The 12,898-nt window shown below is 38.3% G+C and overlaps 1 protein-coding gene across 2 annotated transcripts; it reads right to left on the bottom strand.

The window, feature by feature from the left end:
• Nucleotides 1-2,895: 2,895 nt before the first annotated feature.
• On the bottom strand, nt 2,896-10,707 carry LOC112516611. Of its 2 annotated transcripts, XM_025123755.1 has the most exons (12): nt 10,269-10,707; nt 9,437-9,558; nt 8,086-8,530; nt 7,865-7,983; nt 6,910-7,687; nt 6,475-6,801; nt 6,349-6,405; nt 5,687-5,863; nt 5,361-5,585; nt 4,495-4,828; nt 4,220-4,403; nt 2,896-3,634 (listed from the first exon to the last, which is right to left on the bottom strand). In XM_025123755.1, the coding sequence occupies exons 1-12, from the start codon at nt 10,461-10,463 to the stop codon at nt 3,151-3,153; spliced, it is 3,447 nt and encodes a 1,148-aa protein (XP_024979523.1). In that variant the 5' UTR covers nt 10,464-10,707; the 3' UTR covers nt 2,896-3,150. The 2 variants fall into 2 exon arrangements, with proteins under 2 accessions (XP_024979523.1, XP_024979522.1); XM_025123754.1 differs by having other exon boundaries at nt 6,349-6,801.
• Between the last annotated feature and the right edge of the window lie 2,191 nt (nt 10,708-12,898).

The raw sequence follows: 12,898 nt of genomic DNA, 5'->3' as shown, positions 1-12,898 counted from the left end.
CCCCCCCCCCCCCCCTAAATGATGTAGGTACTGGAACTAGAGCGCAAAGTCAAGAACTTAATCAGAGTACTAATCAGTCTGTAATTCATGTTTGGTCAAGCAGTTTAATAAACAAAACCATGAATCTTTACTTCTGTCACTAACCCGATAGATGTTAAGAATTGGATTCAACATTTGGAGAAAATTTTCAAGGTTCTAGGTTGTCCAAAGCAATACAAAGAAAAGTTTGCTTCATATAAACTCGAGGAAGATGCCCATAACTGGTGGGAGTCTTGGACTCAAAAGCAATCCTATAGCTGAAAGTCATACTTGAAAATCAGTTTAAAGAAATTTTCTTCCGACATTACTTCACAGCAGTCGACAAAGATGCTTACATCCGGGAGTACGCTACTATTCAAAATGAGAATATGAATATATTATCGATTATCAGACTCGATTTCTACGATTAGCTCGGTTTGCTGGAATCAGAGCAGGTGCTATGTAACATCAGGTTGACAAGTTCAAGTGGACTATGAGCCATCGATACAAGAGTCTACTTTTGAACCATCAGTTTACTTCAGTTGGTCAGGTTGCAGACGCGGCAAGAAACATTGATCGGACTCGACAGGTGAGTTATTCTTTGAAATCAGATTCTGGAAAGAAACGAGATCGTGATGTGCAGTCTCAGGAAAAATTTCTAATTTCAGATCACCAATATCTTTTTAAGGAGTATCTAGTAAAGACTCTTCTAATACCAATCCTCCCCAGAAGTGCAAGGAGTGCAATATAACACTTTGACCAAATCCGTGTCTAAGGATGACAGGCCTGTTACAATTATGGACAGAAAGAACATTTGACCCGAGACTGTAAACAGGGTAAAAAAGATAAGACACCTGAGAAAGGAAAGCAGTCTACAGTGGTGAACGGGTGTTTGCTTTGCGTGCTGACAAATCTACTGCAGGTATGGTGTCCGATAAGCTCAATTTATATGGCATATCTATGTATGTACTATTTGATATGGGTGCAACCCACTCAATGTGATACTCTAGAAGACCCATTTGAGAAATTAACTGACTCCACTGCATATTACTACTCCAATGGGTAGTTTGGTTTGCATTTTGTCTGAAATTGAAACTGTCCTATTTTGATTGTTGATTGTGTCCGGGAAGTGAATCTACTTCCTATGTATATGAAATATTTTGAACTCATTATCAGCATGGATTGGTTGTCCAAACATCGAACAACCATTTAATGCGATACAAAGAGGGTCATTCTCGGAGATTTGAGCCAACCCGATAGCATCTATCACAGAGTTGAATCAAAGCAGGGAACCAAAGTCGTATCTTTTTTTTCGGTTGAATCTTTTGCATGGCCAGGATCTGAAGGCTTCCTTGCAGCACTATAAGACCCCGATGAGGTACTTCTCGAACTTGGATCTATTCCTATAGTGAATGAATTTTCAGACGTGTTTTCGAATGAAATTCCTGTACTCCCTCCCACTGTGGAGTTCACTACTGACTTAATTCCGAGAGTTGCTCCAACATCGAAACAGCCATACCGAATGGCTCCATCAGAAATGAAGGAGCTAAAGAAGCAGATACAAGATTTGTTGGATAAGGGATACATACACCCCAGTGTATCACGGTGGGGAACACAGTTCTTTTTATGAAAAGAAAGACGGGTTAATGCAGTTATGTATCGATTGCCGCGAGTTAGATAAGGTGACGATACGTAATAAGTATCCCTTGCCCCGTATTGATGACTTATTTGATCAACTCCAAGGGGTAAAATTCTTTTCTAAGATTCACCTCAAATCGGGATATCATCAGTTGCATGTCCGATAACAAGATATTCCTAAAACAACTTTTAGAACCCAGTATGGCCATTTTGAATTTGTTGTCATGTCATTTGGGTTAACTAACGCTCCGGATGTTTCCATGTACCTAATGAATCGAGTCTTTTAAGGATTATTTAGATGAGTTCACTATAGTTTTCATTGATGATATTCTGATGTATTCTAAGTCTGCAGCTGATCATGCGAAGCATCTTCGTATTGCCAATAGTATTCTTCCAGAGGAGTGGTTATATGCTAAACTCTTCAAACGTCAGTTTTTGTTAGATCATGTCTTTTTTTTTGGACATATTGTTTCCCCTAACGGCATAAAAATCGACCCTGCCAAAGTCGAGAATGTGGCTCATTAGCCGAAACCGACCAATATATCTGAAATTCAGAGCTTTCTAGGTCTGGCAGGATATTATCGACACTTTGTTGAAGACTTTTCTCGAATCGCATTTCCTTTAACACTTCTCCGAAGAGGAGTTAAATTTATGATGGTAGCATTTGGTCTCTTGTATAGAAAATAAATTTCAAGTCGATGGCCAAGGTATAGTTTGGTTTCAGGATCGTTTTTGTGTACCCAAAGATCCCGAACCAAAAGAAGTTGTATTGAATGAAACGCACAATTCTCCTTTCTCAATTCATCCAGGTTCTACCAAAATGTATCGTGATCTAAAACAATATATTTGGTGGGACGGAATGAAATCACATAAATCGTTATTAATAAAATCACATAAATTTAACCATCAAATGTAATGGAATCAGTTATGGATTAACCAGATAGGATGCATTTTTTAATCGACCTTTCAGCCATTCCATATGAACCGAAATCGACCTTTCGGCATTCCATATGAACCGATCAAGGGACTAAACGAGCTATGTCGCAAGTGGTTACATGATAACTAATGCTCTTTGACCGGAAAAGGATCATAACCAACATTTTACCATTTCTATCGTGTAGTGGTCCTTTTTGGCTCGAGTGCAATTAGGCAAGGACTACATTCGGAATTGCATTTAAGAGGCGATGGAGTAACGAATTCCTAGATGCCGTTACAACGATACCACTTGCTACGACCAAGAGCGATAAGGATGCCTGCATTCACAACCATTACCAAATCTCGAATGCCGATAACCCCCCTCAAGAGCAGAACATCCAACCGTTCTCGAGAGTTTAATATCGACATACGAGTATCGTTTATTCATTCCCTTTACATATATGGATGGATTCAGTGCCCAATTTATACATTCTATTTGCTACTCTACACAAATCACGTATTTAACCCCCCAAACCACGTTTATGTACAAACCAAACAACTCCAATACTCGCACTTTTTTCACACGTTCTTGATCAAGTGGTCATACCACGGGCCATGAATACTCTGGCTTACACTCGCCATAACTCCCAACATCTTCCCGGCTTCCACCACTCTACCACTCAGAGCAGCCGCCCCCACTTGCCGGAGCGCCATCTCCGACAGTTGTCTTCCACGGTTGCCGCCGCCGCCAAGTACAACCCCTCGGGTAGCCAAATACACCGCTCTAGACACCTTGACAAAAACAGGGTCCTCGGCTTGTACACTTTTTCTTAGCATTCTAGCCATCACAAGTCTTCTGGACTTGGTTTTTGTTGGATCGTTGGTTTGATCAAAACCATCTGTGGTTTTGCTAAGAACTTCAACGATCTCCTCAAGGCCTGCGCTCTCCACCGTGTCCAGAATCTGCAAGAGCTGTGTAGAACATCGTTGCAGCGTGCTCTCCATGTCCTCGGGGTTTGATATCAATTGTTCCATTAGAAGTGTTTGTCGAAGGACTAGAATGCTACACACAACACAAAATTGGTTAGATATCAAGCATTATTCCGAAGTGTAAAAATATGTAGAACCCCATTAGACTACTTCCAAAAAAGCCATTTGGAAGAGGAGAGGTTTTTAACATATATTTAAGAGAAATGGTCCAAGTCTAGCTAATCTAGGACTCCAACACGCCCTCTCCAACTGAGGCTAGATGCGCACAAGTTGTCCGAGAGTGTCAAGAGGAGGCTAGATGGGTTGCCACAGAGTGTAAAGTCCAAGAGCATGGCTTTGATACCATGTCTGAATATGTGGAATCCCATTAGACTACTCTCTAGAAGAATTAGAAGAAAGGTTCCAAAATATATTGAAAAGAAATGATCCAAGTCTAGCCGATATGGCCAATGGAGACTAGACGGGCACGATTTGTTCCAAAGTGTCAGAATCCTAGAGTGATAGACGTCAGCTCTAACACCATGTGAGAATATATCGAACCCCATTAGATTACTCCCCAAAACAGCCCTTAAGGAGAGAATAGAGGTCCCAAAGTAGAAATGGTCGAAGTTTAGCCAATGTGGGACTCCAACACAGGATAAAGGTGATATTGGCCTACCTGGTAGCAGTCACAATGATTTTCTGAAGTTGAGCCTGAATGACCCTTAGCCTAAGAAAGTTGAGCTTCAAAGTCTCAGGTAACTCCTCCTGTGTCACACCATAAACATCATTCACCAGCTTCATCAAACCAAGCCTCACTAGCAGATCTCGTTTTTCTCCCTTGCATTCTGGGAATTGATTGTCTGGAGAAAAACAATGGTGTTGGTCAAATTAACAACTTTTTTGCAACATGAATCTCAAACTAGTCGAATCAAGTGGTGATCGATATGTTACCTGCAGCATCTGTTACAGAAATAGGAGTTGAAGTTTGCAGTCCACTAGAGAAGCTTCCACCAGTTCTAAGAGCAGTGGAAGGCATAACAAACTTCTCCGATGGTGAACCACCCTGCAAACCCGAAAGGATCTGTGTGTGGTCACTCCAATCCTGATCGTAGCTGGGCCCTACAGATGAAAGCCACCTCATGGTCCATGGAAGACGAGTGGACGCATCAGATGGTGGACCAAACCGCTTTGCAAACGCTTTTCCTAGGTATTCTAACCCAGCGGGCCCCTTTAGTAACGGTTCCATAATCTTAATACGAGCGCTGCTAATTTCTTGCTTGAGCACCTATAGGACATGAGAGATTGCATACTGAGAACTCATATAACCAAATAAAACCAAACCAAAGGAAAACAAACCCGGTATATCCACTACAACAAAATCGGGTTTATAGGCAATAATGTCCAGGCGTCCTGATAGACTGCTTTTACATGACTTAGGTTTATAAGACCAAATAATTGTGCATCCCCTGTAAAAGCATTGCAATAAGTTTATAGAACGCTTTTGGGCATCTCGACAAATCTTTTATTACACTTCTGAAATAATATGTCCTATTAATTTTTATTGATATTATTTTAAAGAGAGTAAATTTTAGACAGACTTGGTCCCTAACGTTTGCCATTTTTAATGAAAATAGTCCCTAATCATGATCTATTACAAATTTGTACCCCACTTTTGCCAAATCCAACAGATTTCATCCCTCACTAATGTCAGTTAATTTTCTCTGTTGACTCCAATTAAATGAGGGGCAATATAGTAATTTCCACATTTCTAAATTTTTTTATTAAAAAAAGACATTATATAAGCACAAAATAAATACCTGTATCTGCTCGAGGACAAAGCGCAAACCCTTGACCAATGCTATCGCATGTGAATGGTTAGAATCGTCTGCTCGGCATATATCAGCTAGTTCTCTTAAAACGTTTTGGTGGGCATCCTTAAGATTGATTTCATTTGCTGGAGCTGAAAGCTTCTGCAGGCTGACCAATGCAAACTCCATGATTTTTCCAAGATACTCCATATCTAAACTGCCGGAATTCAACAACTACGAAGGAAGATAACAAATGTTTCAGCAATCTAAGCAAATAAAAAATAAACGAAAATGGTAAATAAAGATATCCCAAGAGTAATTCATATGATGTTCACCTGAGAAAGAATAACCACATCAATAGCTTCCATAATCTCTTGTTTCCAACTCTGAGGAGCCATCTCACAAAGTTCATCCCTCACTTCCTTCATCAGTTCAACAACACGATCATAATTATCCTGCCGTATAGAATCAGTTATATCATCCCAAAAAGCTTTTTCCATCGTCTGTCGTACCTGTGATCAGCAAAGGTGAAGAGCTTCAGCAAGTTTCTTATGATAACCCTAATTTTTTTTTGTTATCACTTGGTATTTGGGGTTATGCCACAAAAAAGCAAGGTTTCCTTTTTTTTTTTGGGGAAAGACCAGTTCCCAAATTTTACCTATTTGTCCATCAGCAATCACTATAGAATTACTAGTGTGATCCTGCCTACTCCTATTTAAGTATGCATTATGCCAGTGAAGACTTGGTGGGAAGCAAAAAGAGACAGAATGAAATCCTTGTGTGATTGCAGTTCACAAATTTTCTCAATTTTGTCTTCTTAGAAGGTATTTTAGATATTTGATCATCAAACAAAGACTTGTTAACTTATGTATCAACACATTTGTTGCATTTTTTGGGGTCAGAGGCAGCAATATTGTAAAAAATAATAAGAGAAACAAACAAAAACTAGAAGAAAAAATCGAAAAACCTGTAGATATCTTTATCCAAACAAACTAACCTTGACCACTGTCTGGTCTTCATCAGTAACATTCGAACTGGTGGCAGATGAGTAATGCTGACCATGAACAAATTCATTTACGATCAATTCGTTCTCCATGCTGAGCATTTCACCAGATTGATATACCTGGCTTTCTAGAGATTTGCTGCTAGCAGTAGAGGAGCCAACATCTTTTTGCAGTGGCTTGGAAGCATCATCTTTGAATAGGGAGCGAACCACACGGTTGGTCTCTTCATTTTTGTTCCTTTTGTCAGAGTCAGCAGCATTTGGTGTTAGCCGCAAGGAAGGAGATGGTGGTATATGTGCAACTGGTGACCCAATGGGGCTACCATTCTCCTTTGCTTGGAAGTATTTTATTCGTGTATCAGAAAGAGCATTCCGCATACGCTCTAACCCAGCATCACCACTCAGGTGCATTACTCTTTCCCTCAAGAGTTGCTGATCTTCAGTAACCTGTATTCAGGAAAGTCAAACGCCTTTTAAGATACAAAAATTGAAATCCGTATGATAAATCTACAATCACAATATTAAAATAGAAGAAATTAAGGCATGTAGCAGGACCTGTTTCTGAATAGCTTTCATATCATGTGTAAGATCAGCACCATCTCCTTCAGGTGTCAGCTTGCACTTTTGCATCATAGAGATTTCCATCTGGCATGCAGCCCTCACCAAATCCTCCTCCAAAGACTCGGCATCCTTAACCTTCCATACCACAAAGCTATTCAGGTAAGAACACCATGCAGAATCAAAAGCTGCAAGCTGTGACCTGAAGGTGTGTCTAGGAAATGCACATTTAGACTCTTCACCAGAGTTCTGCAGATGTCCATCTACTACTATATTGATCAACTCCTCAAATTCTTCGACAAACTTCTTGGCAGACTCGGCTAAAGCAGTCTCGCGCTCCCCTTGGCCACTAAAAACAGCATCAGGATGACCCAGAATCATGTAGGCACATAGCACTACTCTAACTTGGTATCTTGATAACTTGACAGGTGTTTTGGGGACTGTTCTGGTGGTCACTGGTTTCTTTAGATGTCTATCACGGCTGATTCTTCTAGGTGTGGTCCTTCTACTAGGTGAAGCAACTCGTCTAAGAAGGTGATCAATGTCATCCTGACCATGGAAATTGATGCTAGATGTGGTGCCCATCAAAGCTTTGTAACGTATCTCCAGCCGTTCAAGTAATGCTTTTGTAGTCTGAAGCGTAGAGGGTGCTTCAATCAGAAGTGCAAATTGCTCAAATGGCATTGATTTTACATGATCCTCGTTGATGTTTAGAACAGAGAAACTTTTGGCCAAATCAAAGGTGGTCCTCCGCTTAAGAAATTTTCTCCAGCACCTAACAGAAGTAGTAAAATTAGTTTCATACAAGAATTCAACATACATCTTATAAATGCATATCCAGCTGAACAGTCAAAAAGAAATTTTAAATAAGAAGTACCAACTCTAATCCTATGTCCATCATGCTTTCTTGTGTGTCACACAAAGATCAAAAGTTTATTTTTAGCACGTGTACCTTGCTAATTTTCTAGAAAGATGGTCAGCTTGCTTCTGCATTTTCTTGGTCCAATTAACACCTATAGAATTATGTAGTCTGGCTCTCTGCATTAAATACTCTGCTCTCTGTCTCTTTGCCTGTACATCATTTTCCCAAAATAAGTTCATTCGCCAATTCTAGAGATGTGTTTCCAAAGTACAACGCAAGTATCGAAGAACAATATAAAAAGGCATGCATACCCTTTGTAGCTTATCTTCCACTCTCTCTCTCAATCTCCTCCTTTCAATCTCTCGCTGCTGAGAGACTGATTTGGCTACCCTTCTTACTTGTAAAAGCCTAGCATGTGCCTTTTCCATGTCAGCTTCCAGTAATCCCAACCTTTTCTTCTCAGCTGCTGCGCGCTTCTGACAAATTGCGGCACAAACACGCTCCTTGTACTTACTCTCCCGTGCAATCCTTCTTGTAAGAGATTGAGATGTCCTCTCCCTTAATGTGGCCCTCCGTTGCCTGTAGGCTTTTAGGATTCTCATTCTGTTCGTCTCCGCCTGCCTCACACGCAATTCCACTTTTGTACCAAGCTCTGCACATTCCTTCTTTACACGCACTTCTACCTCAGTCCTTGCTGCTTGTCGCAACTGATCCAGCTTAGCTAGACGCAGCTGAGCTTTTGCCAAAATACTCGACCTGGTAGTTTAAACAACTAAGACATGAGCTGCAATCCAGATTGAGAGAGTTTTGCCAAAACACGATTGTTACGTTACGTCTCTTCGACCGATGTATTAATTGTACTAAGTAAATATGATCGCTAGCAAAGAGCCATGGCTCCATCAGCAAAATAAAACGACAGCCACTATTTCTGGAATATGCGTTTATCAAAATTGAAGATAGAACGGAAAATAATAAAAAATGTATCTCTACAAACTGGAATGACATAAAAATTTACAGGAGATACCAACATCACATAATTAGAGTTGGCCAATTCAACATATTTCGTTAATCCCCAAGAGAAGAGTGAAGGTGCAAAATGTCATAACAAAACTTGATATAAATGGTAACAACAAAATTCTCTCCAGTGGATGAAAGTTTCAACAACTGACCGCATACATGTATTAACATATGACTGTTATTTAAATGTTCAGAATATCCTTCCATCATGACAATAGTGGACACGTGTTCCATCATCTCTTGTATTTCAAAATAGAATAAATCTCTTGGACTAAAACCAAATACCATGAAATACATTATAAAGATGTTGAAGTAGGAAGATTTTTTCTGATGATGATTGGCCATCACAATGAGTAGCAGCAAACAAAAGGCACTCAAAAGGCAGGTGAAACAGAGGAGGGGAGAGATGATTCAGCCAATTACCCAATCAATTATGACAATACAATTGCCAAACAAAAGCTGCCGAATAGTAGGTGAAAGTTAGATAATGACCTAAACTTCACATGGAACAACTTTGTAAATTCTAGAACTTCTGTTAGCACATGACATAGATATGTCGCAATCGGAGATCACCTTAGAAACTCATAGCAAGTATGTCCCGGTATAATAGAAAGAGCAGATGAAAAACTTCAAGAAATTTTTTACCTTTTCTGTTCAGCAGCTAGGAGCTTTGCCTGGAGACGTTGACCAAGGTTTTCCTCATATGCAGATTGTGGAGGACTCCTGGGCTTTGGTCGCGCTTTGCTTGATAAATGCTCATAAAATTTCTGCAAACCAAAACGAAAAAGGAAAAAACAAAAACAAAAATCAGCGCGTTGAAATCTAAGTAATCATATTACCCAAAAATTTAATAACAAGAGATCCCGAGAACAGACAAAATTAAACTTGAAAGAATACAAATTTTGAGCGATTACTTGGTAAAGTTACGTGAAACTCAGTTCCCAGTTATCTTCTATAGTTCTATGCTCTTTCTATTGCTTAAAAGACAACCCACAAAACTTAAGACTCGTTTGATTCACCATTAGTAAAGATTCTGAAGCAACCACCTTACCTAACTCGGGGACAACCTTCAACAGTAAAGAGAAGCTTACAGAACAAAATGGAAACGACAATAGGATGAAAGATGATCACGTAATAAGATAAACTAAATTTACTTCATCATAAACTTGTGATAAAGATAATAGTCCATGATTTCCTCGCTCTTAATCAGTAATTAGTAAACTTAAGTGATTTGCGTAATTTTCTGACAAGACAACCTCCCAAGTTTCGTCTTTTTCAGGGAAAGTAAAGAAAATAAAAAAGAAAGAGAAGAACTACAAAACTCGCAGTTTTTTCAAGACTTCTTTTTCTTTATACATATGATAATACCTTACACGTTCAGCGAACTTGTCTCAGAAAAGCACAAACGCAAACAAGAAGGAATCCTGATCATTCGATAAATTAATCACGTATTTAGGAAACTATAAAGAGACCTAACCTGTCGACGAAGATCTGCATCTCGAAGCTTAGCTTCAATTTCTTCAAAACTACAAGGAGAAGCCTTTGTTTCGGTGAGTCTCCGTCGAAGCCTAGGCGGCAAAGTTGGAGGCGATGATACCCCTGTACCGTCGACGACCGGAAATTCCATCGCAACTCCGACGGTCTCCAGTGAATTATCCACTCCAACCTCCATCAATAACTCTAATCAACGATTATTACAAATCAATTTGGATATAAACCCCCTTCAGAATCGATCAAACACACTTTACTGTTTTGAGAAAGAAGTTCAAAATGATTTAGGAGTTGTATGTGGACGGATATAAATATTCTCCCGAATGCACACGCGTAGTCTATGGAACCATACACACACTAACACACACACACAAAATTATACATACACAATCGACATATAGAGAGAGAAAGTGAAGAGAGAGATGAAAAGGGGGTGACGATTCTGTAATCGGTGTGACGATGGAAGGGGGTGAAGAAAGATTAAATTCAGAAATGTGACTGAAATTTACTAACTTTACCTTTCAGTATATTTATGATCAATTTTAGTCCCTCAACTATAATATTTGAGATTAATGGTCCTTCAATTTTCTTTTTAAAAATGATACCATATTATAAAACATTTAATAAAAACTCTTAAAAAATATTTTTTATACATAAAATACTGTTTATTAATGTATGTTATTTAAAACTCAAGATTACAAGTATATTGTGCATAATTATAACTTATTAAAGCTCCATATCTGAATTCGTATAAATAATTGCAGATAAACATAATCAAATACAAGATTAAGGATGGCAAAATAACCCGAAACCGATGGTAAAAACCGAAACTTTCGGGTCGGGTTCGGGGACATCTTATCAGGGACGGGACGGGGCGGGGACGGTGATCACCGGCCTGGCCCAATATGTATGTATATTAATTTTAAATTATACACATACATATATATATATTTATATATATATATATATATAATATCATTAGTAGAAAATAGTAACATTAAAATTTAAAAGACTTTTATCCACTTTACCTCAACAACTCAAATAAAGCTCACGAAAAAATCTAGTTTATTTGTTTAAAATCGTGATTTTAATTATATGATGTTTGAATTTTTGTTTAGTTTTATATTATAATCTAATATATTGTTTGTAATTGGTTCGATTATGTTTGAGACATTTAAACTTACATCTTTTAAAAAATTATAGTTTACTTTTACTTGTGAAAATTAGCATATTATAATTTTTTCCAGATCGTTTTCGGGTTCGGTTATAACCAACGGTGAAAAAGATGATTTTTACCCTTAACGGGTTCCCAACGGATATTGGGGTAACTCGGGAACCCGATAGGGATCCCCGATAAGATCCCCGACGGAGATCGGGACAGTTACGGGGACGGTTTTAGCTATCGGTTTCGGGGACGGGGATACCAATACCCGGCCCGTTGTCATTCCTATACAGGATAAACATCTCATTTTAAAAATAAAAAATCTAAAACATAATTAGGATGATCATTGAGTTCTAACAGAATATTTAATTATTATCTTTATAAAATGTTATATTATTAAACCAAAAATAAATTATTCTATTATTAAACTTAAATTAAATTATAATAAAAAATAAATTAATTAAAAAAATTACATAAAAATGAGAACTTTTAAATGATTGATATGATATTAACATTAATATATATATTTTTTAAAAATTATGATATCTTTAAATTTATATTATATTAAAAAATAAAATCATTATTGTTTTCCTAAAAACACGTAAAATCGTATTATAGCATCGACAGACACAAAAAATAAAATAAAACATTAAAATCAAAATGTATCTCGCTGCATTATCTTTTTACATTGCACGATTACTAATCTAGTTTTAGGGGCTGTTTGGCAATTGCTGAATGGTTTGGTGCAGAATGGTTAAGTGGTCAGAATGGTTAAGAGGGCCAGAATGGTTAAGTGTTGAATGAAATAATGTTGTTTGGTAATTGTTCTCTGAATGACAGTAAATTACCATTTTAACCCTCATTCATATTAGGGATGCCACTTCGATCAGATGATCTGAGTGCATTATTTGGGACAAAGGAAGCACCATATAGAAGAATTCCATACTTCTTACAGTTCTCCTCCATCGCTTGACCAGACTTCAACCTTAAACACTTATATGACCTAAATTAACAACAAACAGAGCAATTATCAACTGGAACTAGCTTCTAGTCAACTTCAAAAACTGAATTAGTCAACCCTAATCTACATCATCAATCAATCTAAAAAAATGTTGCAAGAATCGATTTGCAGAAACATTCAATTTACCTAATTGACGCTTGCTGAGAATCGATCGACTCTAAATGTCGAAATACTGGAGTCCAACTGTCCAAGTCAAGACAAATTGATCGAGGAACTTTGGGAGGAGATCGATTAAGGGAAATACCTGATTGTAGAAATCGTAACCCTACCAGTCAAATGACCCAAACTCGCTGGTGGTTTTTGAGTTTAGCCAACTGATTTTTATCTTAAATGGATTCTTGGAGACGGAGACGATGGAGGCGGAGCCTACCGGAGACGGGGACGGAGATGGTGGAGGCTACCGGCTACCGGAGACGGGGACGGAGATGGTGGA

This window comes from Cynara cardunculus, assembly GCF_001531365.2.
Source record: "Cynara cardunculus var. scolymus isolate 2C chromosome LG 8, CcrdV1, whole genome shotgun sequence".
NCBI lineage: Eukaryota > Viridiplantae > Streptophyta > Magnoliopsida > Asterales > Asteraceae > Cynara > Cynara cardunculus.
The sequence above is the reverse complement of the archived record's forward strand: the minus strand, read 5'-3'. Positions and strand labels throughout refer to the sequence as shown.

What these genes read in the sequence shown, in the direction of transcription:
- LOC112516611 (XM_025123754.1), bottom strand. Translation starts at nt 10,463, where the DNA reads ATGGAGGTTGGAGTGGATAATTCACTGGAGACCGTCGGAGTTGCGATG. An exon ending in ATGCAGATCTTCGTCGACAG is followed by an intron (nt 9,559 to 10,268) that starts GTTAGGTCTCTT and finishes TTTGGTTTGCAG; the next exon opens with AAATTTTATGAGCATTTATC. An exon ending in TGAAAGCTATTCAGAAACAG is followed by an intron (nt 6,802 to 6,909) that starts GTCCTGCTACAT and finishes TCCTGAATACAG; the next exon opens with GTTACTGAAGATCAGCAACT.